We start from the raw sequence: 27,617 nt of genomic DNA on the forward strand, positions 1-27,617 counted from the left end.
ACCACAAATTTTGACTTCTTAGGAGTCAAAGCATAATATTAATATAAGAGAATTCCCTATTTTTCTATGCAAAGGGTAGAATCCAGCTGAATTTTGGTTTTCTTCAAAGAAGATTTAATACCCTTGTGAATTGTACATTTTTTTTTAATTTTCATTGTGCACAACAGGTAAATCAATTGTACTTCAATAAAATGAGAATTTTTTGATATTTCTCTATTCCCCTTACCTTCCTCCCTGATCATAAATAAATGAATCATAAGACAGTATGTGATACCTAGATGTTGGTGTGTATTAGAGTGTTATTTTTCATCATTCATGAGGGCGTGCTAAGTCGCTTCAGTTGTGTCCAACTCTGTGCAATCCTATGGACTGTAGCCCTCCAGGCTCCCCTGTCCATGAGGATTCTCCAGGCAAGAATACTGGAGTGTGTCGCTATGCACACCTCCAGGGATTTTTCATCATACTTGGTTCCTAACAAACATATTAGTTGCAAACTGTACCCAGCATTTGATTAATTAACCCTTACTCTATTAGTAACCAGCTCTGTGATCCTGAACAAGCTTTCTCAGCTGTCTAGTTTGGGGGATGCCACCAATGACCTCTAAAGTCATTGCATCCTTGGTAACTTGAAGATCCTTGTGCTTCTAATAACTTGAGTATGCCTTGCTATTAAAATACTAATGTGGAATATAGATCTTAAATAAAGTAATATTTTTTAAAAATATTGATAAATATTTAATTATTTTAAATTTTAAAGTAGACTTTTTAAAAAGTCTAGTTTTGTTGACGATGAAGGCTCCAAAGTGAAGTTTATTTTGTTGTGTAATGAAGTTTTTATTTTGTTTTTGAAAGTTTCAAGATTTGAAGCTGAGGGAGTTCTACTGTGAGGGAAACCCGCTGTTCCTGAAGCAGCCAGTTAGTGCTATAAAACAGGAGGACGTCTGGAGTTTACAGGTGAAGCCTTATGTCATTCACACAGGTCTTCGAGCTAAAGCCATGATTTAAGTTTTAAAGAGTTTTCTTCTAAAGAATTCTTACCAAGCCAGCAAATGATTAATACAACTATAATCCATTGGCATTATGGAGCCTAATCATAATCTTTTTTACTTGCTTGCAGAATCCAATGTGATCCTACCCGATTTCCAGAGTGACCACATTCAGAGACATTTTAAACACTTTGTTGGATCAAAAGAGAGGAATCTGTGTTCGCTTTAGCATCCACGTATTTTTTCAGTATTATCTAAAGATATATTTGATTTATTCTTACTGGGCTCTTTTGCCTCTTCCATCCCCTTGTCATTTATCCCCATTCCTAGGGGATGAAAGAATATGATCCAGAAATTGTGTTCCCTTTAGTCAAACAAGTTGATGATATTAAAAGAAGGAATAGGGAAGTATATTAGAGGACTGGCTGTGTATGTCTTTTGGTGATAGACACATTGAAGATTATAGATTTTACCACATTTGACTATGAGTCTCTACTGTGAATGTGGATTTCTCAGGTCCTTTTAGCTGAACATGCAGAATTGTCTTAAAATTTTCAAGTATTGGGAAAGGTTCAAGTTTCCTGACTACAGGAAACAACCAACATTGTTTAATGGTTTAGTTTTTTAAAAAAAAATAACATTTTTCCCTTATTGAACAAGTAATATATGTTTAATACAGAAAACTAGAAAATACAGATGAGCGAGGAAGAAAATATTAGTTATAATGCCATATGTGTTAGTCACTCAGTTGTGTCCAACTCTTTGCGATACTGTGGACTGTAGCCCGCCAAGCTCCTCTGTCCATGAATTTCTCCAGGCAAGAGTACTGGAGTGTATTGACATTTCCTTCTCCAGGGGATCTTTCCAACCCAGGAATTGATCTGGGGTCTCCTGCATTGCGGGCAGATTCTTTACCATCTGAGTCACCAGTTGAAAAATTATTTTAAAAGTAATACAAGCTTATTTAGAGAAATCAGAGAAAAGGCAATAAAAATTTATAAAAAAATACTCAAAAATCCAGTGTGCAGAGATACAATCACTGTTCTGACATTTATTTTGCTAGAACTTTTCAAAAATCCAGAAGTTTTTGATATCAAAGCTTTGTTCAAGCTGTGTACTAAATAGATACTTCATTTTTTACTCAAAAACTGTGAATATTTTTCCAGTCAGTAAAAAATAAGTCCATGACATCTTTTTTGATGGTTACATAATAATATACTGGTATATGATTATACCAGAATATTTTAAACTACTTTCCTACTGTTGGCTGTTTAGATATTAATAATCTTATAACTTTTTGGCCTTTATAAACAAGGCTATCCTCTTCTCATGTCCATATTATCCCTGTGAATGAAATCACTAAGCCAAAGGACTTTCATCTTTTCAAGGCTGATTAATTCTTTTCCAATTCTCTTCCAGAGATTCAGTCTATATTTCCATAAACAGTATTATTTCCCTCTCTTATGTGAATAAAAACTTATTTGAAGTTTAATTATAAATGATTTTAAAATTGAAGTATTAAATTTGTTTAATTCCTCATGCCCTAATTGTTCTCCTTGAATCAAACATTTCAGAACAATAGTAATGAAATAATATTGATAGTAATAATAAAAATATTAATAGACAACTAATACTTATTATGTTTACCATGGGCAAGGCATTGTTCCAAGCACTTAATGGAAATGAACTAATTTAGTCCTCCATTAACCCTCAAAAAGAAGACACCATTATTATTCCTCTTTTATAGATAAATTGAGCTTTGGAGAAGTTAAATCACTTGTCCAAGTTCACAGGTCTAGTAAGTTTTCGAATGCTGATGCTGTTCTAAGCAGTTGGCCTCCAGACTCCATGCTGCAGTATTGCCTCAGAAAGGGGCTGCCAGAAGTGAGGGAAAAGGGAAACAAAGGTAGTCTCTTGTTGGAAGAAATTCTGGTTTGTGGAGGGGACTGGATAAACAGTTAACCTGAGGTGGAAGGGTTACTACAGGGAGCCCTTGAGAGCAAGAATGTTACTTTGAGTCTGGGACCTAGGTGCAGGGTGAGAGAACAGTTCTTCCCTCTCAGTTTCAAAGCTTTAAGGACCCAGAAGCACAACAATTTGGGGGTTTTGTTTATTTAGTAGAAGCAGTGACTTTTGCTTATATAAATGATTGGTTGTTTTTGAGAGTATCTCTAAGAATTTTTCTTAGAAAGGTGACAAATTTACTATAATTTTATATTTATACTTAAAGTAAAAGTCATTTCTACTGGATATTTGGTTACCATTATAATATTACTGATTAAACTACTTGGACTTTCAAAAACTATAGGGATTTGTTTCAGGATATTCCTTGGTTAAGATTTTTAAAGACTTTTCCTTACCTCAGAGATATGTGAACTAAAATTTAATATTGATAACTATATTATAACAATATACTAACCAGAGTATACTCTGTCAGCAGATACTAGGCAGAGTTTTACCTGTATTATATAATTTAATTCTCTGAACTCTGTGTGGTGGGGTTGGAAACAAAATTCCAATTTTGTAGGTGAGGTATTCCAGATCAGAGAACTTAAGGACTTGTCAAATAGGGTCACACTAGTAAGTCATAGAGCTACACGATTTGCACTTATTTATGTATCTGACTCTGACTCAGTATCTTTGCTCTTGATGCTGTGTTTTAGTGCCTGTCATACAGCAACAACTGATCATACAGCAGTTCCAAAGTTCATCATTCCTTCTGATTCACATTTGTTTTTATGTTTTATGATTTTAATATTTATATATAAATATATGTAAGGATAACTTTATGATTCAAATCAAATCAACATGTATAAGGAAAACTAAAAGAAACACCTTAAACTATTTTAATCTATAATTGTTTAAACATAGAAATAATCTCTGACCTACATATAGTTAGCTAACAAATATTCAACAGAATAGCATATAAGCTATTCAAAAGGGATAATTTATTTTTCTATAAATGATTTCTTGACTTTTAAATACACTGAGATTAAGCCATCATTAAGTAGTATATTCTGAAAAACTGCATTGCGTGTGTCTTCATGGTATAAATTTCCTAAAACTTACTATTGATCATGCCAAAAGTATCTTATTATATATGTGTGTGTGTGTTTCTTCAAATAATAACTTTATATTTCAATGATATATGTTAGTCCTCCGAGAAGGAAATGGCAACGCACTCCAGTGTTCTTGCCTGGAGAATCCCATGGATGGAGAGGCCTGGTAGGCTGCAGTCCATGGGGTCGCACAGCGTCGGACACGACTGAAGTGACTTAGCAGCAGCAGCAGTCTTCCAAAGCAACACATTGGCAGCAAGTAGGAGAAAGATATAAATAATGGGTAACGTAAGAGTTGTGCAACAATTCCAAGTGCAACAAACATGATTGGTTCCAGAAATCATAAATGGAAAATGTCAGCTGTGTGAATTGTTGTTGTTCAGTTGCTAAGTCATGTCTGACTTTTTGTGACCCCATGAACTGTAACCCATCAGGCTCCTCTGTCCTCTGCAATCTCCCAGAGTTTGCTCAAATTCATGTCCATTGAGTCCGTATCTAACCATCTCATCCTTTGCTGCCCCCTTCTTCTTTTGCCTTCAATCTCTCCCCATCATCAGTATCTTTTTCATGGGACCTATTCACTGGTCCCGTGTATTTCAGCAGACTCTTCTACTGTCTGCTATTTTGGGTTTGAATTCTTCTCTATTTTCTGTGGCTTTATAGTGAAATTAGCCATTGAATTCTGGTAGCTAAAACTTACCTCTAAAATCACCATTTCATTCAGAATCACAAGCTATGTTCTCTGTAATTTATTAGAGGGAAGCGATAACATTCATCGAATTTAGGAGTCCTGTAATATTAGTGTGAAAGGGCAGTTTTTCAGAAAGGATGACTTCATCATGTAACCATCCCAGAGAATAAGCTGAAGTGTGTAGGAGGTTACGCTGCTGTAGGATCAGGCAGTTAAGGAACCCATGCTCAGGGCTGTTTCTGTACAGAGGCAATGTTCCCAGATGTTTGCTGAGTGCAAGGGATAGAGTAATAAGGAACAGGGAGACAGAGATTTATAGGATTTGTTATTATTTTTAAAGATTTTAATTGGGATAGATGAGTGAAAGGTTACGTTTGTATGTGTATATTTATGTATGTATGTTTGTATTTCCACACGGACTATCTTAATACCACTGAGAAATCTTTCACTTTGGCCAAAAAAAGGTCTTATACACTATTAAAAATTCATGCAGTGTTTTTGTAAAATTTACAAAGAACTTCATGCTCTTGGCACAAGAGGGGCATTTAGTGGAATGAATCAAATGTTTATTTTGTTTGCTTGGTCAGTAAAGATATATATGTATTTTATAATTTTTTATTTTAAGATGGTGATATTGTCATAGTGACCATCCTCACCACCTATTTTATTGTTTAGTAATGTTATTATCTAAAGTGTGGTTTCTGCATGTATTTATGTGGCTAGGTTTAATATATACTGAATTCGAAGCTTTGATCAATAGAAATCAATACTCTTTACTAATTTGGCTCAATTCAGGTACTCAGTTTAGTAGATAACAGTCTAGTACCTCTCAAACTTTAATGTACATACAGAATACCTGGGGAACTTTGTTAAATTGTGGATTCTGGCTCAATAGATCTGAGTGCAACTAAGTCTGAATTTCTAATAAGCTTCTAGGTGATACAGATTCTACTGATTCTGCAGCTTAAGTAGCAAGGATTTAGACCTTAGTAAATGTGACAGAGTCAATTTTTGAGTCTAGACTGAATATTTGTACAGTCCTTTCCTATTGTGATGAGAGATACAAAATTTGAACCTACACTTTAATAATGTAAATTTATTATAATCTGAATTCCTATATGTCAGAGACAGAAATATTACAATGGAAGTAACTTGCTTTTTGTATATGCTGAAAACTAAACTTACAATGCCAGTTATTGACAATATAATTCATTATATATACCATGGAGAACTAATTTAACAGAAACTGTGAGGAATAAGCCAAAAATATAAATTAGTGAAATGGGAATCAATGTAATATAAAACAGTTATTTTGAGAATAATCTGAGAAACCATATTCTTTTTTAATCTAGGAAATAACATCAAGATTTATAATGAATCAGCTGTCAGAAAAGAATCCTTTCCTAATGGAAGCCATAAAATGGTACCCACAGGTCAGGAGCATAATCTCTCAGGGAAGAAAGTGCGCAATATGTGGGAAGTTCTTTTTAACCATATGGCTGGAATGTGTTGAGTTTTTTCCTCCATCAAAGGTAAATGGTGTTTTCTGTATGAATATGAACATAAGACCACCTCTTATTCTTTGTCCTTGTCTAAGCTGATCAATATAAACTACATTTGTATCTAAGAATTGACATCTATGATTATATAGTGGGTTTTTCACCAGCTTTATTGATTTATAATTGATAGATAACATAGTATAAATTTAAGGTGTACAACATGTTGATTTGATACACTTATAAATGCAAAATGACTACCACCAGAGTTATCACCTACATCTCCATCCTGTCACATATCATCATTTTTTATTTTTGTGGTGAGAACACTTAAGATCTTCTTTCTTAGCAACATTCAAATATATGATACATATGTAATATGTATGTATATATGATTAATATATATCATAAATATGTATGATGCATATGTATACTTATATATCATAAACATGATATATGTTTATTGTATTAGCTGTAATCACCATGCTGTACATTAGACCCTCTAACTTAATCTTATAACTGAAAATCTGTACACTTTGACCACTATCTCCCCATTTCTCCCAACACATAACATCAGGTAACTATCACTTTACTATTTCTCTAAGTTTGTCTTTTTTGTATTCCACATATAAATTATTGTGCAGTATTTATTTTTTCTCTGATTTATTTCGCTTAGTGTACTTCCTTCAGTGTCCATCTAAGTTGTCATGAATGGCAGGATTTCCTTATTTTCCTTAGCTGAATAACATTCAGTGGTGTATAGATATACACCACAACTTCTTTATCCATTCATCTGTTAACAGACATGCATAGGTTGTTTCTATATCCTGGCTGTTGTGAGTAATGCTGCAGTGAACACGAGAGTGCAGGTATCTCTACGACATCCGATTTCAGTTTCTCTGGATATGTAATAAAGTGGAATTGATGGATGATATGGTAGTTGTATTTTTAATTTTTTGAGTGACCTACATACTTTTTTCTATATTGTCTGTACAAGTTTGCATTTCCACCAACAGTGCATACAGTTCAGTTCAGTCACTCAGTCATGTCCAACTCTTTGCAACCCCATAGTCTGCAGCACGCCAGGCCTCCCTATCACCAACTCTCAGAGTTTACTCAAACTCATATCCATTGAGTTGGTGATGTCATTCAACCATCTCATCCTCTGTCGTTCCCTTCTCCTCCTGCCCTCAATCTTTCCCAGCATCAGGGTCTTTTCAAATGAGTCAGTTCTTCGCATCAGATGGCCAAAGTATTGGAGTTTCAGCTTCAACCTCAGCCCTTCCAATGAACACCCAGCACTGATCTCCTTTAGGATGGACTGGTTGGATCTCCTTGCAGTCCAAGGGACTCTCAAGAGTCTTCTCCAACACCACAGTTCAAAAGCATAAGTTCTTCGGTGCTCAGCTTTCTTTATAGTCCAACTCTCACATCCATACATGACTATGGGAAAAACCATAGCCTTGACTAGATGGACTTTGTCAGCAAAGTAACGTCTCTGCTTTTTAATAAACTGTCTAGGTTGGTCATAACTTTTCTTCCAAGGAGCAAGTGTCTTTTAATTTCATGGCTGCAGTCACCATCTGTAGTGATTTTGGAGCCCCCCAAAATAAAGTCTGTCACTGTTTCCACTGTTTCCCCATCTATTTGCCATGAAGTGCTGGGACCAGATGCCATGATTTTAGTTTTCTGAATGTTGAGTTTTAAGCCAACTTTTTCACTTTCTTCTTTCACTTTCATCAAGAGGCTCTTTAGTTCTTCTTCACTTTCTGCCATAAGGGTGGTGTCATCTGCATATCTGAGGTTATTGATATTTCTCCTGGCAATCTTTATTCCAGCTTGTAATTCATCTAGCCCTTCATTTCTCTTGATGTACTCTGCATATAAGTTAAATAAGCAGAGTGGTAATATACAGCCTTGACATACTCCTTTCCCAATTTTGAGCCAATCCATTGTTCCATGTCTGGTTCTAACTGTTGTTTTTGACCTGCATACAGGTTTCTAGGGAGGCAGATCATATGGTCTGATACTCACATCACTTTAATAATTTTCCACAGTTTGTTGTGATCCCCACAGTCAAAGGCTTTAGTATAGTCAATGAAGCAGAAGTAGATGTTTTTCTGGAATTCTCTTGCTTTTTCTATGATACAGTGGATTTTGGCAATTTGATCTCTGGTTCCTCTGCCTTTTCTAAATGCAGCTTGCACATCTACAAGTTCTTGGTTCACATGCTGTTGATTTTGACCATTACTTTGCTAGCATGTGTAATGAATGCAGTTGTGCGGTAGTTTGAACATTCTTTGTCATTGCCCTTCTTTGGAATTGAAATGAAAATTCACCTTTTCCAGTCCTGTGGCCACTGCTGTGTTTTCTAAATTTGCTGGTATATTGAGTGCAGCATCTTAACAGCATCCTCTTTTAGGATTTGAAATAATTCAGCTAGAATTCCATCACCTCCATTAGCTTTGTTTGTAGTGATGCTTCCAAAGGCCCACTTGACTTCGCACTCCAAGATGTATGGCTCTAGGTTAGTGGTCACACCATCGTGGTTATCTGGGTCATTAAGATCTTTTTTGTATAGTTCTTCTTCCCTGGGGGCTCAGCTGGTAAAGAATCCACCTGCAATGTGGGAGACCTGGGTTTGATCCCTGGTTGGTAAGTTCCCCTGGAGAAGGGTATGGCTACCCACTCCAGTATTCTGGCCTGGAGAATTCCACAGACTGTATAGTCCATGGGCTCACAAAGAGTCAGACATGACTGAGAGATTTCACTTCACTGTGTATTCTTGCCACGTCTTAATAGCTCTTCTTCTCTTGGGTCATATTGTTTCTGTCCTTTATTGTGCCCACCTTTGCATGAAATGTTCCCTTGATATCTCTAATTTTCTTGAAGAGAGCTCTAGTCTTTCCAATTATATTGAAAAGGGAGACACAATTACAAATGGGCCTTGTTCTTGTTTTAAAAATCTAGAAATAACTAAATATCAAATTGTAATGCTTCTATTCATGTGAATGTGAAATTATGCCATAATTATTTTATGAATTAGTTAGAAGAGGATTGGAAAATATTTGATGAAAAATTTTTCTGAATCTCAAATATTAACTTTTACCATAATTCATTCCGATGCCTTTGACTTTTTCATGTGTTATAGCTCTTGCCATCTGAGTTTTGTTAGTCCTCAACATTTACAGAATTATCATTAACTTCAAGTAATTGATACTTAAGTATTAACTACTAAGGATATAATGCTTCAAAGCAACAACAAAAATTAGTCCTTTTTAGTTACCACCAACTTGGATCGTAACATCTATGTTGATGGTACTTGGTACTACCAATGAAATAGTCTCATAAAATTCTTTCCAAATACTGCATTCCAAATAGTGCCAAAGATATGCATTCAATGTTTTCATTTTGTATAGTTATGTTAACTTAATAGTTATAGTTATGTTGAACTTAATATTTTCCTAGAGTCCTTTAAAGTTGAAGAGTTTAGGGAGGGAATAGTTTGGAATATGAACTGTCAGTCCTGTATTTAGTGATGTAATGTAATGAGGGCTTCCTTCAAAAGAGTCTCAGTCGAGTAGGTTTCACTACACATGAGTGAAAAAGCTGATCTACTTTATGAAAATAATTAAAATTTCAGTCTTAATTTCTTTTTTATAACAAGCTGTCAGTAATGAAACATAAGATTGCATTTAATAATTTTACTCATTACATATAGAGCAAAATCCTACTTTGCAACAAAAAGTTATTATTATTTGTATACCACTGACATTCATTTATGAAACTGATCATTTCAACCAGTCATCTGTGAAAATGAATGTTAGTTTTAAAATATTTATGCAGTGGTTAGTTAATTTAAAGTAAATTACACACTTAGGAGATCAAGGATACCACATTTCTAATTGTAAATAATCATGACAGTAATAAATATTTATTCAGAAAATTGAAATGGCATGAATGTTTCTTATCACTTAATTTGGAAAACAGTAAAAGAGTTAGAGTATAGATGATCTTGCCATTCATGGCCCACAGCTTTGTTGTGGCAAAGGGGCTTGAATAACTCAATGAAACTTTGAATCATGTGGTGCAGTGCCACCGAAGATGGATGGGTCATGGTGAAGAGCTCTGATAAAATGTGGTTCACTGCAGAAGGAAATGGCACCCCACTCCAATGTTCTTGCCTGGAGAACTCCATGGACAGTATGAAAAGGCAAAAAAAATGACACTGGAGGATGAGCCCTCCCCTCCACCCCCCAGGTCAGAAGGTGTGCAGTATGCTACTGGGGAAGAGTGGAGGGCAATTACTAATAGCTTTAGAAAGAGTGAAGTGGCTGGGCCAAAGTGGAAATGGCACTCAGCTGTGAGTGTGTTTGGTGTTGAAAGTAAAGTCTGATGCAGTAAAGAACAATATTGTATAGGAACTTGGAATGTTAGGTCCATGAATCAAGGTAAATTGGATGTAGTCAAGCAGGAGATGGCAAGATTGAACATCAACATCTTAGGAATCAGTGAACTAAAATAGATGGTAATGGGTGGATTTAATTCAGATGACCATTATGTCCACTACTGTTGGCAAGAATCCCTTAGAAGAAATGGAGTAGTCCTCACAGTCAACCAGAGTCCAAAATGCAGTACTTGGGTGGAGTCTTAAAAATGATAGAATCATCTTGGTTCTTTTCCAAGCCAAACCATTCAGCATCACAGTAATCCAAGTCTGTGCCCCAACTACTGATGCTGAAGAAGCTGACTAGTTGTAAGAAGACCTACAAGGTCTTCTGGAGCTCACTCCAAAAAAAGATGTCCTTTTCATTATAGGGGATTGGAATACAAAAGTAGGAAGTCATGAGATACCCAGAATAACAAGCAGATTTGGCCTTAGAGTACAAAATGAAGCTGGGCAAAGGCTAACAGCTTTGTCAAGAGAATACACTAGCAACAGCAAACACCATCTTCCAAAAACACAATAGATGACTCTACGTGGATATTAATGGTCAGTACCAAAATCAAATTGATTATGTTCTTTGCAACCAAAGATGGAAAAGCTCTATAAGATCATAAAAACAAGCCCTGGCTGACTGTGGCTCAGATCATGACTAAAGTTCAGGGTTAAATTGAAGAAAGTAGGGAAATCCGCTAAGCCATCCAGGTATGACCTAAATCAAAGCAGTCAATATGTCAGAATATTTGGAAAGCCCAGCAGTGGCCACCAGACTGGGAAAGGTCAGTTTTCATTCCAATCCCAAAGAAGGACAATGTCTAAGAAGGTTCAAACTTATGTACAATTGTGCTCATCTCACATGCTGGCAAGGTCATGCTCAAAATCTTCAAGGTCGGCTTCAGCAGTATATGAAATAGGAACTTTCAGATGTAAAAGCTGGGTTTTGAAGAGGTAGAGAAACCAGAGATCAAATTGCCAATTTTTGTTGCATCATGGAGAAAGCAAGGCAATTCCAGAAAAATATCTACTTCTGCTTCATTGACTATGCTAACACCTTTGACTGTGTGAATCACAACAAACTGAAAAATTCTTCAAGAGATGGGAGTACCAGACCACCTTACCTGCCTCCTGAGAAACCTGTATGTGGGTCAAGAAGCAACAGTTAAAACCAGGTGTGAAACAACTGACTGGTTCAAGATTGGGAAAGGAGCATAACAAGGCTGTATGTCGTCAGCCTGCTTATTTAATATATACAGAGTACATCATGCGAAATGCCAAGCATGATTCCAGCTTGATGAATTTCAAGCTGGAATCAAGATTGCCAGGAGAGATATTAACAACCTCAGATATGCAGATGATACCACTCTAATGGCAGAAAATGTAGAGGAACTAAAGAGCTTCTTGATGAGGGTGAAAGAGGAGAGTGGAAAAAGCTGCCTTAAAACTCAACATTCAAAAAACTAAGATCATGGCATCTGGTCCCATCACAGCAAATAGAAGAATATAAAAATGAAAGCAGTGACAGATTTTTATTTTATTGGGTTCCAAAATCACTGTGGCCAGTGATTGCAGTCATGAAATTAATAGATGCTTGCTTCTTGGAAGGATAACTATGACAGACCTAGACAATGTATTCAAAAGCAGAGACATCACTTTGCTGACAAAGTTCCATCTAGTAAAAGCTATGGTTTTTCCAGTAGTCATGTATGGCTATGAAAGTTGGACCATAAAGAAGGCTGAGCACCAAAAAATTGATTCTTTTCAACTGTGATGTTGGAGAAGACTTTTGAGAGTCTGTTGGACAACAGGGAGATCAAACCAGTCAATCCTAGTCAATCAACCCTGAATATTCATTGGAAGGAGTAATGCTGAAGCTGAAGTTTCAATACTTTGGCCACCTGATGCAAAGAACTGACTCATTGGAAAAGACCCTGATGCTGGGAAAGATTGATTGGGAGAAGTGGGTGGCAGAGGATGAGACGGTTAGGTAGCATCACCGAATCCATGGATGTGAATTTGAAAAACTGGGAGATGGTGGTGAACAGAGGAGCCTGGTGATCTATAGTCGGTATATGACTTGGCTACTGAACAACAACAGCATCATGAATGATCTCACATACTGTCTCTTGATTGCTTCTACTTCTATGGAAATTCATTGAATTCTCTTTTCCCTTTAAGGAAGTCTTTTGTTAAACTGCTAGGTAGAGTTAACAATTGTATTCAGTATACATGATTTTTTTTTCTTCTAAAGAATCTTAAATTGCATTCAACTGCAGCACATTTATCTGCTGTGCATTACCAGAATGTTTGAACCTCCCATGTGAAACTTAAAAGCCATTGATTATGCAGAGGTGGTGATGAGAGGGCAGTTATCACTCTGTACTGGAGAGAATGTTGCATAGCTAGATGGGTTGCTGAGTCATGAGCAGGATTTTCTTTCTGATTTCTGCCCTTATTACAGTCCAAACTGCCCTAAGGGTGGAATGACCATATATAGTATATCATGTAAGTCAAGATTCTTTTGAGAGTAAAAGTAGACAGCATTCTTAATAACTGAAAAATCAGGAAGCCGGGACTGTCCTAAGCAAAACTGAATATTGCTACATTTCCTAATTGAAGCAATTAACTTTAGAGGAGTGGTCATTCCTGGTGCTTATGCGGAATAGAGGAGTTGTCATTCTGAATGTTCATCTTGTATTTTTAAACTTACTTTCAGGGCTTCCCTTGTGGCTCAGCTGGTAAAGAATCCACCTGGAATGCGGGAGACTGGGTTTGATGCCTGGGTTGGGAAGATCCCCTGGGGAAGGGAAAGGCTACCCACTCCAGTATTCTGGCCTGGAGAATTCTATGGAGAATTCTATGGACTGTATAGTCCATGGGGGTCACAGAGTTGGACACGACTGAACGACTTTCACTTTCACTTTTCATTTTCACTTTCAGTCATTACATAAATATTTAAGACCTTGCTTTAAGCAGGGAAGTCTGGATGCTAAATACCATGCAAACAAATAGGGAACCTAGTTTGTCTCAAATGGTTAAAATCTAAGAGTTGAAACTCTGAAGATGTAAAAGACATTAGCTATAAACTCAAAATGTTAAATGAGACTAGTTGCTTTAGGGATTCAAAGTGTAAGATGAGATTGCTATAGGTTGTCAGGCCTAAGAAGTGCCTAGGCAGATGCTGAAACTTGTGCAGGGCATTGACATAGTTAGAATTCAGATACATGGAGAAGGAAGCAGGAAAGATATTCTAGGAGGAGAGAACAGTATGGAGGAGAATGAGTCATGTTTATAGGCAGTGAATCAATTAAGGTGATTTGTGGCTAAGAGTAGGAGAAAGAGACAAAAATATTAGGGTCAAATTCTGTGAACATGTGAAAGGATAGAATAAAGAATTTGAACTTGATCCTGTTTGGAAATGGAGTTCTCCTGAATGTGTGGGGATGAGTCAATGCTATAAAAAAGAATTTTAGAAGGAATCATTTGGGATTTAGAAGGAATCATTTATGCTAGAGTAATTGGAGTTTGAAGGGAAGAGAAAGTGAAGAACAGAGAGCTGTTAGAGTGCTTGCCTGGTGGGGTGTGAGGGGTAGAAGTAGAAATGCAAGGAACGGAAGCGCCACAAGGGAGGAAGGAGAGCAGAACACGGTGACTGATTGGATGTGGGAAACCCAGAACGTTCCAGAGGGATCTGATTTGGGGCAGGACTTCAAGTTTCATTTTAGACATGTTGAGTTTCAAGTGATATGTGGATAATTGAAGTCACTATTTTTAGCGATCAGTTGGAGACAGACTAGAATAGCAGAACAATAAACTTCTATGCTTTATTTGAAAATATGTGCACTTTCCAATAACTGTTCATTCTTCCAAACAGTTCTGCAAATTATTATTAAACTCTAATCAAAACACTACATTGGAGAAAGAAGCTGGGAGGTACTCTATGACTAAAACGATCTAGAGTTTAGTGAACTTAGATTCTAGTCCTGTCTCTGCCTCTAACTATGAGGCCTAAGGTAAGTCACCTTCCTTCTCATTATATCTGGACCAGTTTCCTCATCTGTACAATGAAGTGAGTAGATTCAAAATCTCTTCTAGCTCCAGAGTGCCTTGATTCCTTAATTGGGAGAGTGGCTATCATAGTCAGGCTTTTCGTGGTCCTGCTAATTCAGAACATGATACTAGTATTTGTTTCCCATTGCTGCTGTAACAAATTTCTAATAATCTTGATGTTTTAACAACAAAAATGTATTAGCTTGTAGGTTAGTAGGTCAGAAGTCCAATATGAGTGTTATTGTGCTAAAATCAGTGTCAGGAGGACTGCATTCCTTCTGGAGGATTCTTTCCTCCAAGAGAGAATCCATTTTTTCACTCTTTCCAGGATTTAGTGGCTACCTACCTTCCTTGGCTCAAGGTCTCCTCCCTCCATTCTCAAAGCCAGCATTGGCAAGTCTAGTCCTCCTCAGACCACATCACTTGGACTTTCTCTTTTGCCTCCCTCTTCCACTTTCAGTGGTCCTTATGATGAAATTGGGTCCACCTGGATAATTCAGGTTAACCTCTCCATCTTGAGATCCTTTTAATCTTTTTTTTTTTTTTTTTAAAGATCTTTGTTGGGGGGCCGGCGTGAGGCACTCCGCCCGTGACAAAGGTCATGAGGAAGGAGGCTCGACATACGCAAAGGCGGGATCGAGCCTCAGGAGTCCCCCTGGAAATCCTCGAGCATCTACCTCCATAACCAGAGCCTGCCTACTTTACTACTTTGTGCTCTCACCTACACCTCTGACTTTACGGGGGGGGGGTGGGGGGCTGTCCCCCACCACCTCTTTCGGAGAAGGAGTTAACCTAGAGCTCCAGTTAATAAAAACTCCTTGGCGTGACAAGAGTGTTTTAACCTACAAACTCCTCTGAAGGTTCTCTGGCCTGCCTGACAGGCTTGTCTGGCCACATGTGATTGCTCACAGCCTCCCAACCGTGAGAGGCACGAGATGCTTTAAACCCTTTAAAAACAGGTTCTTTAGAGAAGTTAGATAACTATTAGTATAAGTATAGTGGGCTGATTAGAAATTGTATTGATGAAGGGTTTTTCGTTTGTTGAGCCAATATTTGTTGCTAAGTCTCCATATCCACTGTCCTTACACACATTAATGAATATATAGAAGAAATAAGTATTAACCTTTTATATTAATCACATTAGACATTAGGCTAAGTAAATTATTTCCTTAACTAAAACCCACTATACCCTCACCCTATAGGAATGTAACTTTATTTGGGTGGCATCTGTTTTAAGAATAATCACCCCTGGAGAAATAAGTGTCCTGGTTGACTGACCGCTGTCACAAGGAGAGCGTCATAAATTGTCAGCAGGCCCCCCTGGCTAGAAGATGATGTAACACCCCTAAGACCTCTGTATACATTTGTATGAAGCACCTGACTTTGATAAAAGTCAGGACTGCTGACCCCGCATGACTTTTGCATAACATCTCAGTGTATAAAAGTAGACCATGGAAAATAAAGAATTGGGATCAGTTTCTCGAAATACTGGTCTCCCCATGTCGCTCTCTCTCTCAAATTCTGGCTGAGTCTCCATCTGGAGCGCAGAACCCGCCATGCTTACTAATTATGCCTGGGCTTCTAAGATCCGACCGGGGAGGCCTCAGTGTCTCCTCTCCCTTGGGAGAACGGAAGGACACCTGTGGCCTACGTAAGTGGTGCAAGCTTCTTGTCTTGAAGTTTTATTGGTCTCCCGCGTAAACCAAGCTACTCAGCCTCTTTTCTCCACTGAATTTTCCTACTGAGCTATCCTCATTCTATTACTCTTTACATCTCTAATTAATATCTAAATGAAGCTATTGTATCCTGATCCTCGCCGACGCTGTCCCCGCTTCGAACTCCCTGGATCAGCCGGGGCTGGATGCCGGCAGATCTTTAATTTTATCACACCTGCAAAGTCTCTTTTTCCATGTAAGATAACATATGTAGTCACAGGTTCCAGAGTTTAAGACCTGGATATTTTGGGGGAGCCTTTTTCCTGTCTACCATGATACCTTTCCTAATAACAAAGAAAGACATATATCTCTTCTTTCCTAGTCCTTGCACTTCATGAAATACTGAAACTTTATCCAAAGCTCTGCTTTATACTATATGATATAAATATATATTTTGATACTTTTTGATTTCTTAAAGCTTAAAATATGGTAGTTGTCACTCAGGCATATTTTAAAAACAACTCTCAATTCCACCATTCAATGAATATAAAACTTAGTAAGCATGCATTTTCAAACTTAAAGTGTAAGGCTACTTTTCCTTAAAATATGGAGAGGATTATAATCATGTTTATTTCCTTAATGAAATAATGCATTTCACTGTAGAGACTAAAGAGTGAAAATTAGACTTTAGTATAGCATTTCACATTTTAAAGCTTTTTGCTAAAAAGATATAAAATCATAAACCAACTCATTTTGTTCTTCTCTGACTTTGGCTTGATAAAAAGGATGTTTAAGCGTTTCAATTTCTAACTGTAAACAATAAAGCAGTATTTAAGATAGAGTTACGAGGTTTTATTAGTTGAGGTTTCTGAAGACATGTCTACTCTGTGTGTCATAATTCCTTTGTAAATGCTTATTTCAGATGGATGTATGTTACACAAGTAGAAACATATGTCACACTGGTGACAGTGCCACGAATGGAGATAGAAACTTAAATGGTATCAAGAGTCAAGGCATTAGAGGCTTTCTTTTCTCATGTAAGCATCGCTGAGTTCAGTGACTTTAGATGGAAAAGTATATTACCAAGGAATTATATTGAGTCCATTTTTCTCAGTAAAATTTCCAGGAAACAATTAATAGCCGTGAGAGATATGATGTTGTAAATAGTAATTATTAACTCAGAGAATAACCACAAGTTGTTCAATACAAAGCTGATAATGGCTTTTGGTAAAATAAGATACTAAAAAATTTAAATAAAATATTATATTCTAATTAAACAATAATACCCTCCAGAAGAGGAATGAGGAACACAGACATCTTGCATTCCTGCTTGCAGCAAGTGCCAAGTCAAATTCTGCTCATGCAGTTTTCTTAAAGACACGAGGGAAAATGGCTAAAACCATGGCAGAAATAGGAAATGCTTTTAATAGTTTCTGTTATGAACTTTTCACCTCATGGAGAAACCGGACAAAGAGAACTGGATCACTCTATGGCCACGCTTGCTTCCTTGGTTTGTGTTTGTCTTTCTTCAACCTCCTCCTCTTGGTTCATGGCTCTGCTCTTTGTCCTGGTTTCTTAAACAGAAGCTGAGTGAAGTGCATGTAGCATGGTATATTTTGATAGCCTTTAGTTCTCGATGAGATGTGTTACAGTCGTCGACAGGAATAGCTTGTTAGATGAGAGGGTTATCTACTATGTATATGGAAAGGCCACATTTAGATTTCAGCTTTTGTCATTAGTTCTTTAAGTACCATTTCAACATTTAACCATTATAAGCTAATTAATCAATTTGATCTCATATAGAGTAGATTTGAATTATTATATATAATGTGTCTGATATTGTACAACTACTTATGGATTCTTTTTATCTTTGGACTAATATTTATTGTTGATGTCCCATGAGTCAACATTTTATGATCTGTGTATTGTTTATATATAGAGGATATTGTTTCCCCAATACAAAATGAACATTCTTGAATTGCTGCTCTCATAGTTAACCTTTTCTATTAATAAATGTCTTTTTGTATCTTCTCCAGGTAGCCACATCCTAGACATCCTTAAAACCCTTAAAACCTGTTTTGTTATATTGTGAAGTCTTGCTTCATATGCAACTTCTGGTGATGTGTCTTTTCTCTGCACCCATGCAGAACACATCATTGGATTGAGCCTTATGTTTCTAGTTATTTTTTTGTGTTTATATCTTACATTTCCAACTAGTTGCTGAAAGAGTCTTAGAGCAGGGATTGTTTCTTATATATCTTTGTATCTTTGACACTTTTGCCTAATAGGGTACAGGTTTTTGGTTGTTTGTAATTTGTCATAACTCATAGCTGCAAGTAAAAGAAACCCACCTCACACACTAACTAAGGTAAGGAAGAAGGTCTAGGGATAAGTCTGGCTGAATAAATATTTAATCATGCTGGGTTGGGTATCCAAATTTATTCATCCAGAATTTGTCTTCCTGGTTTCCTTTGTTTTGGCTTTTCTCTCAGATTGTGTGCATGTGTGCTAAATTGCTTCAGTAGTGTCTTACTCTTTGTGATCCTGTGGATTGTAGCCCACCAGGCTCCTCTGTCCATGAGATTGTCCAGGCAAGAATACCGGAGTGGGTTGCCATGCCCTTCTCCTGGGGATCTTCCAGACCCAGGGATCGAACCTGCATCTCCTGTGGCTCCTGCTCTGTAGGTGGATCTTTACCACTGAGCCACTGGGGGCACCCTTGCTCTCAGGTTAGAGTTCTTTCAGTTGTGTCTTCTGGCTGTGGAGGGAGCGCTTCCCTCTCTCAACAGATTCAGGGAAAGCTTTGGGGCTGATGATTATCGGTTTTCTTGGAAGCTCTTGGGTCATGTGCTTACATGGCTATGGTAGTGGGATCAGTTGCCCTCTCTCTTTCATAGCATTTGCACTGAAATTGGAGAATAGGCAGTTCCTTAAAGGAAGAGGTGGGCTTTTGTGCCAGCTGGTGGGAAATGGGTGCTGACAGACAAAAAATAAGATTCCCATTAGGGAATTTCAGTCATGTTTCCTGGTTGATCACATAAACTTCTAGGAAATAAGTCAGATTTGTAGAGATTCCAATTTTCACCCTCATCCAAAATATTTTATCATTAGAATAGTGCCATGTATTCTCTGAGCCTTTCGCTCTTCATTGATTTATCACCAAGGTTGAAAGGTTATTACTCTCTTGAGAGTGGATTAATAGCTGTATTTAGGTTCTTTAACCTTTAAATAGGCCCAGGGTGTTCTTTTATGGAAGAGTGAACAGAACAGTAATGAAATCTCTTACTGTGGATTGTGATAATGATAGCCCAGTGGGTTGGTTAATGATAAAACTAAGCAGCGTTATCAACCAATTAAACTTTGACTCTGTTTTGGACTCTCTCACTGAGACCTGTGTTGACCTCAGAAGTTGTTTATAAAGCAAATAAATGGTAAGCTTTGAGGTTGCCATTATTTCAAATATAGTGATCAGAACATGTACACTAAGAGGTCAATACTTTGGCCACCTGATGCGAAAAATCGACTCATTTGAAAAGACCCTGATGCTGTGAAAGATTGTTGGTGGGAGGAGAAGGGGACGACAGAGGATGAGATGGTTGCATGGCATCACCGACTCAATGGACATGAGTTTGAGTAAACTCTGAGAGTTGATGATGGACAGAGAGGCCTGTCTGCTGCAGTCCATGGGGCTGCAAAGAGTCGGATATGACTGAATGACTGAACTGAACTGAACTGAAGTGGTCAGAACATGTACACCAACTTAGTGTATATATTCTAAAATTCCTTATTTGTACATATAGAAGTAACATGAGAGATATTGTAAGTACAAAAACTTAAGTCATATATTGATCAACTTTCCTGAAACCTAGCCTGTGAAAATCTTAATGAACATTGCAGACAATAAACAGAGTTTTAGGAAGATTAATTTCCATGAGAAATGGATGCTAGGTAAAACTGAGATGTGTATCAAAGTGTTCAGTTAGTCTCTGTTTATTGATCAGTTTAACATTCCTGTAGATCAGAATCAGGTTTGTGTGGATTCTGTATCATTTTTTTGCCTTCATCCCAGAAACTTTACAACTAGGCAATACAATAATATCTTTGGATAAAAGCCTAGATAATATTTTATCATTTGAACTTTATTTAGTGTTGAGTGTGCCCTTCTTAGGGCTTCAATGGTGGCTCAGGCAGTAAAGAATCCACCAGCAGTGAAGAAGACCTGGCTTTGATCCTGGGTTGGGAAGATCCCTTGGAGAAGGGAATGGCAACTCACTCCAGGATTCTTGCCTGGAGAATCCCATGGAGAGAGGAGCCTGGTGGGCTACAGTCCTTGGGGTCACAAAGTGTCAGACACAACTGAGCGACTAAGCACAGCACACAGCAGCATGCCCTTGTTAACTAGTTAAGTTTGTTTATTTGTGTGTGGGAAAAGAGCAAATCAAGCATAAACAGTTTAGTATGTACTTTAGAAATCAATATTCTGAAATCTCTGAGAAAGCTAATATTTATTTTATTTACTTAAAATATTGTACATGTTTAAAATATTTATTGAGTAGTGCCTTAATTTTATTTTTAATCTTTACTTTTTAGAACTGGAATATAAGCAGAAATCTACAGCTGGTACCTCTTCGAATATTAATTTGTTCTTATAAATGTTTTTACCAACGTAACCCTAACATCTTTGGAATTGCTCAGGTATAGAGCAGGTAAGAAGCTCATTTAGAGCCTCACATGACTTACCCATCAGCTCTGCACACATAGTCAGATTATGCCCAGCTTATGATGCCCTACTCTTTGTCAATACCTTAAGTAAAGGAAGAAAAGAAAAGTAAAGGACCAGTTTAAGCACCACAGTCTAACTTTAGATTGTCTAGACTCTTAAGTGTGCTGAAAAATAAAATAAAAATAGAAAAATCAGTGTGTGTGGCAATTGAGTGTCATTTTTTTCTGTCATTTTATTTTGATGGGGTCAAGTATTTATTTTATGGGTATTTTGCAAGTGAAAGAGAATCACATTTTAGTGCTAGATAGTTCAATTATGATTTCAGTTGAGTTCTTATTTTCTAAGAGGCACTAAAATCTTTATTTTTATTTCTTTATTAAGGTAATATTGGTTTATAACATATAAGTTTAATATATTCAACATTATATTTCAGCTTCTGTATACACTACCAGAAGTTTAGTTTCCATTCACTGCCATATGGTTAATCCTCTTTATCCATTTTGCCCTGCCCCAACCCACTTCCCTTCTGGTAATCACTAATATGTTCTCGGTATCTGTGTGTTTATTTTGCTTGTTTATTTTGTTTTATATTCCACATATGAGGGAAATCATATAATACTGGTCTTTCTCTTATTTCATTTAGCGTAATCCCCTCAAGGTCCATCCCTGTTGTAGCAAATGGCAATATTGCATCTTATTTTTTTATGACTGAGGTGAGAGTTGGACTGTGAAGAAAGCTGAGCACTGAAGAATTGATGCTTTTGAACTGTGGTGTTGGAGAAGACGCTTGAGAGTCCCTTGGACTGCAAGGAGATCCAACCAGTCCATTCTGAAGGAGATCAGCCCTGGGATTTCTTTGGAAGGAATGATGCTAAAGCTGAAACTCCAGTACTTTGGCCACCTCATGTGAAGAGTTGACTCATTGGAAAAGACTCTGATGCTGGGAGGGATTGGGGGCAGGAGAAGGGGACGACAGAGGATGAGATGGCTGGATGGCACTGACTTGATGGACGTGAGTCTGAGTGAACTCCGGAAGTTGGTGATGGACAGGGAGGCCTGGCATGCTGCGATTCATGGGGTTGCAAAGAGTTGGACACGACTGAGCGACTGAACTGAACTGAGTATTATATAATGGAGAAGGCAATGGCAACCCATTCCAGTACTCTTGCCTGGCAAATCCCATGGACAGAGGAGCCTGGTAGGCTGCAGTCCATGGGGTTGCTAGGAGTCGGACATGACTGAAGCGACTTAGCAGCAGCAGCAGTATTATATAATATCCCATATCTTCATCCATTCATCATTCATGAACACTTAGGTTGTTCCCATATCTTTGCTATTTGTAAATAATGCTGCAATGAACATAGGGGGCATATGTCTTTTCAAATCAATGTTTTTATATTCTTCAGATAAATATACAGAAGTAGAATAGCTGGATCATGTAATAGTTCTATTTTTAATTAAAACATTTTTGTACTGAAGTATAATTGATTTATAATATTGTTAATTTCAGTTCAGTTGCTCAGTCATGTCTGACTCTTTGTGACCCCATGTACTGCAGCACGCCAGGCCTCCCTGTCCATCACCAACTCCTGGAGTTTACTCAAAACTCATGTCCATTGAGTTGGTGATGCCATCCAACCATCTCACCCTCTGTCATCCCCTTCTCCTCCCACCTTCAATCTTTCCCAGCATCAGGGTCTTTTCCAATGAATCAGCTTTTTGCATTAGGTGGCTGAAGCATTGGAGTTTCAGCTTCAGCATTCATCCTTCCAATGAATATTCAGGACTGATTTCCTTTAGGATAGACTGGTTGGATCTTCTTGCAGTCCGAGGGACTCTCAAGAGTGTTTGAGCATCTCCTGTGGAGGTATGGATCAGCAGTGGACTGCCACAGGGACAGGGGCTCTGGGTGCAGCAGACTTGGGTGTGGCATAAGCCCTTTTGGAGGAGGTCGCCATTAACCCCACCATAGAGCTGCCAGAACTTACAGAGGACTGGGAAATAGATTCTTGGAGGGCACAAACAGAACCTTGTGTGCACCAGGACCCAGGAGAAAGGAGCAGTGATCCCACAAGAGACTGACCCAGACTTGCCCGTGAGTGTCCAGGAGTCTCCGGTGGAGGTGTGGGTTTGTAGTGGCCTGCTGCAGGGTTGGGGGCACTGAGTGTAGCAGTGCATGCATGGGATCCTTTGAAGGAGGTCGCCATTATCTTCATCATCTCCACCATAGTTTGGCCCCAGGTAAATAACAGGGATGGAACACAGCTCCACCCATCAATAGAAAACTAAAGATTTACTGAGCATGGCCCCGCTGATCAGAACAAGACCCAGTTTCCACCACAGTCAGTCTCTCCCATCAGGAAGCTTCCATAAGCCTCTTATCCTTATCCATCAGAGGGCAGACAGCCTGAAAAACACAATCTGATCACATGGATCACAGCCTTGTCTAACTCAATGAAACTATGAGGCGTGCCGTGTAGGGCCACCCAAGACGGGCGGGTCATGGTGGAGAGTTCTGACAAAATGCGGTCCACTGGAGAAGCGAATGGCAAACCACTTCAGTATTCTTGCCTTGAGAACCCCATGAACAGTATGAAAAGCTAAAAAGATAGGACACTGAAAGAGGAACTCCCCAGGTGGGTAGGTGCCAAATATGCTACTGGAGATCAGTGGAGAAATAACTCCAGAAAGAAAGAAGAGACGGAGCCAAAGCAATAACAACACCCAGTTGTGGATGTGACTGGTGATGGAAGTAAAGTCCAATGCTGTAAAGAGCAATATTGCATAGGAACCTGGAATGTTAGGTCCATGAATCAAGGTAAATTGGAAGTGATCAAACAGGAGATGGCAAGAGTGAATGTCAACATTTTAGGAATCAGCAAATTAAAATAGACTGGAATGGGTGAATTTAACTCAGATGACCATTTTATCTACTACTGTGGTGAGAATCCCTTAGAAGAAATGGAGTAGCCATCATAGTCAACAAGAGTCTGAAATGCAGTACTTGGATGCAATCTCAAGAATGACAAGGCAAGCCATTCAGTATCATAGTCTATGCCCTGACCAGTAATTCTGAAAAAGCTGAAGTTGAACGGTTCTATGAAGACCTACAAGACCTTCTAGATCAGATCAGATCAGTCGCTCAGTCGTGTCTGACTCTTTGCGACCCCATGAATCACAGCACGCCAGGCCTCCCTGTCCATCACCAACTCCCAGAGTTCACTCAGACTCACGTCCATCGAGTCAGTGATGCCATCCAGCCATCTCATCTTCTGTCGTCCCCTTCTCCTCCTGCCCCCAATCCCTCCCAGCATCAGAGTCTTTTCCAATGAGTCAACTCTTCACATGAGGTGGCCAAAGTACTGGAGTTTCAGTTTTAGCATCATTCCTTCCAAAGAAATCCCAGGGCTGATCTCCTTCAGAATGGACTGGTTGGATCTCCTTGCAGTCCAAGGGACTCTCAAGAGTCTTCTCCAACACCACAGTTCAAAAGCATCAATTCTTCGGCGCTCAGCCTTCTTCACAGTCCAACTCTCACATCCATACATGACCACAGGAAAAACCATAGCCTTGACTAGACAGAACTTTGTTGGCAAAGTAATGTCTCTGCTTTTGAATATGCTATCTAGGTTGGTCATAACTTTCCTTCCAAGGAGTAAGCGTCTTTTAATTTCATGGCTGCAGTCACCATCTGCAGTGATTTTGGAGCCCAGAAAAATAAAGTCTGACACTGTTTCCACTGTTTCCCTATCTATTTCCCATGAAGTGATGGGACCGGATGCCATGATCTTCGTTTTCTGAATGTTGAGCTTTAAGCCAACTTTTTGACTCTCCACTTTCACTTTCATCAAGAGGCTTTTGAGTTCCTCTTCACTTTCTGCCATAGGGTGGTGTCATCTGCATATCTGAGGTTATTCATATTTCTCCCGGCAATCTTGATTCCAGCTTGTGTTTCTTCCAGTCCAGCGTTTCTCGTGATGTACTCTGCATATAAGTTAAATAAGCAGGGTGAGACCTTCTAGAACTAACACCTAAAAAAAGGTGTCCTTTTCATTGTTAGTTTCAGGTGTACGGTAAAGTGAATCTATTATACAAATACATATATCCACTCTTTTTTAGATTCTTTCCCCCATAAGCCATTACAGAGTACTGAGTAGAGTTTCTTGTGCTATACAGTAGGCCCTTATTATTTATCTATTTTATATATATGCAGTTCGCAGCAACATGAATGGACCTAGAGTCTCATACTGAGTGAAGTAAGTCAGGCAGAGAAAGACAAATATCACATGATGTCACTTATACGTGGAAACTGAAAAAAAGGCTACGCATGAACTTTTAAACACATATATTCTTAAAAACTAAAATAGAGTTACACATGTAGAAAATAAACTCACGGTTATGGGGTGTAAAGGGTGGGAGGAGCAGATAAATTGGAAGATTGGATCGATACATACATATTTTTAATTTTTTGAAGAACCTCCATACTGGTTTCTGGAGAAGGAAATGGCAACCCACTCCAGTATTCTTGCCTGGAAAATCCCATGGAAGAGGATCCTGGTGGGCTACAGTCCATGGGGTCGCAGAGTCAGACACGACTGAGTGACTTCACTTCACTTCATACTATATTCCACAGAGGCTGCACCAATTTACTTTCCCAACAACAGTGTGTGAGGGTTCCCTTTTCTCCACATCCTCGCCAGTGATTGTTGTTTTTCGCCTTTTTGGTAGTATCCATTCTAATGGGTAGGAGGTGATATCTCATGGTTTTGATTTCCCTAGTAATTAGTGATGTCGAACACTTTTTCATATGCCTGTTGGCCTTCTGTATGTCTTCCTTGGAAAAATGTCTATTCAGATCCTCTGCCCATTTTTGAATCAGGCTTTTTGTTGTTGAGTTTTATGAGTTCTTTACATATTTTGGATGTTAATGCCTTATTTGATACTTGACTTGCAAATGTCTTCTCCTGTTGGAGGTTGTCTTTTCTTGGTGTTGATGGTTTCCTTTGCCTGCAAAAGCATTTTAGTTTGATGTGGTGCTGGTGGTTTAGTTGCTAAGTCGTGTCCAACTCTTGCGACTTCATGGACTGTAACCTGCCAGGCTCCTCTGTCCATGGGATTCTCCAGGCAAGAATACTGGAAATTTATTTTTGTTTTTGTTTCCTTTCCCTGAAGAGACGTATCTAGAAATATATTGCTAAGACCAGTGTCAAAGAATGTAATGTCTATGTTTTTTCCAGGAGTTTCATGGTTTCAGGTTTTACATTCAATTCTTTAAAGCTGAGTTTTGTGTATGATGTAAGATGATGGTCTATTTTTGTTCTTTAGTATGTGGCTGTTCAGTTTTCCCAGTACCATTTATTGAAGAGACTGTCCTTTCTCCATTGTATGTTTTTTGCTCCTTTGTTGTAAATTAACTGTCCATATATGTGTGGATTTGTTTCTGAGCTCTCAGTTCTGTTTCATTGATCTGTGTGTATTTTTCTGTCAATACCATGATACTTTGATTACTTTAGCTTTGAAGTACAATATGATATCAGGACAGTGATCCCACCATCTTCTTTTTCTTAAGGATACTAAAGTCCACTGGACTAAGGTAAAACCTTCATTCCACTTAAAAATGAGTAGAAGCTGAAAACCCAGGCTTGGTTACTCCTAACATCACTTTGTTCTTGCTTTTAAAGCTTGTCAATTTTTTTTTTTCCACAAGAAAACCATGGGAAGTAGTGCTGGGATGAGAATCTGACTCTTTTTCTCTGTGGGACAACAGAAAAGTAGGGGGGAAAGTTATGAAAATGTGTAGTACAGTTTGCATAGATGAGTAGCTTTTGGAAGTGTGGTTCTGTCCAGCAGCATCCACATCACTTGAAAACTTGTTGGAAGTGCAAATTATCTGTCCCCACCTGGAACCACTGAATCAGAAACCAGGAGAGTATAGTACAACAGTCTGTGATTGAAAGCTCCTCCAGGTGATTTTGATGCACACGCTTGTATGAGACCCTAGGGACAGACTAAGATAAATTTGCTGTGGGTTCAGAAAAGCAAGAAATTTAATTATAATTTATTTTTAAGCCCCACTATTCTTGTGACTAATTGGTGGTGGTTCTTATGGAAAGCTGAGTGATTTTTAATCTTACGTATGTTTTATTACCATGTTACCTTCCTAACTAGGCCTTTTTTTAGTTCACTTCAGGACATGGTCCTTCATGCAGCAGGGTTGCCTCTGGCATACCTGAGAAGCTAAATAAATGGAGCTTAACTGAGAGGCTCTCAGTTCGGTAGAATGCAAGAGTCAAGCCCCACTGAGACAGAGTTGCTCCAGGAAAATTTCTAAAGGCTCCATTAACCAAGAATGCATTTTAAACAACAACAAAACAAAAACCACAAAAACAAGGTACAAATGAAAGTCATAGGAGCTCACTTAAAAATGAGTTGCAGGAATAAAATGTGTGTTTGCCGAGGGAAAACTACTGAGAAAATTGATTTTGATTAGGGAAATACCTTATGCAACCTATGTTG

At 38.2% G+C, this 27,617-nt stretch overlaps 1 protein-coding gene across 1 annotated transcript in view; it reads left to right on the plus strand.

The window, feature by feature from the left end:
* LRRC69 (leucine rich repeat containing 69) overlaps positions 1 to 21,837 on the plus strand; it is an 82,037-nt gene extending 60,200 nt beyond the window's left edge. Inside the window, exons 6-8 of the mRNA XM_006055364.4 lie at positions 853 to 954; positions 6,089 to 6,268; positions 20,969 to 21,837. Coding sequence (XP_006055426.3) covers positions 853 to 954; positions 6,089 to 6,268; positions 20,969 to 21,079 — 393 coding nt within the window. The 3' untranslated portion in view covers positions 21,080 to 21,837. The remainder of the gene's footprint in view (positions 1 to 852; positions 955 to 6,088; positions 6,269 to 20,968) is intronic.
* Positions 21,838 to 27,617: the final 5,780 nt, after the last annotated feature.

This window comes from Bubalus bubalis, chromosome 15 (assembly GCF_019923935.1).
Source record: "Bubalus bubalis isolate 160015118507 breed Murrah chromosome 15, NDDB_SH_1, whole genome shotgun sequence".
Classification (NCBI taxonomy): Eukaryota; Metazoa; Chordata; class Mammalia; order Artiodactyla; family Bovidae; genus Bubalus; species Bubalus bubalis.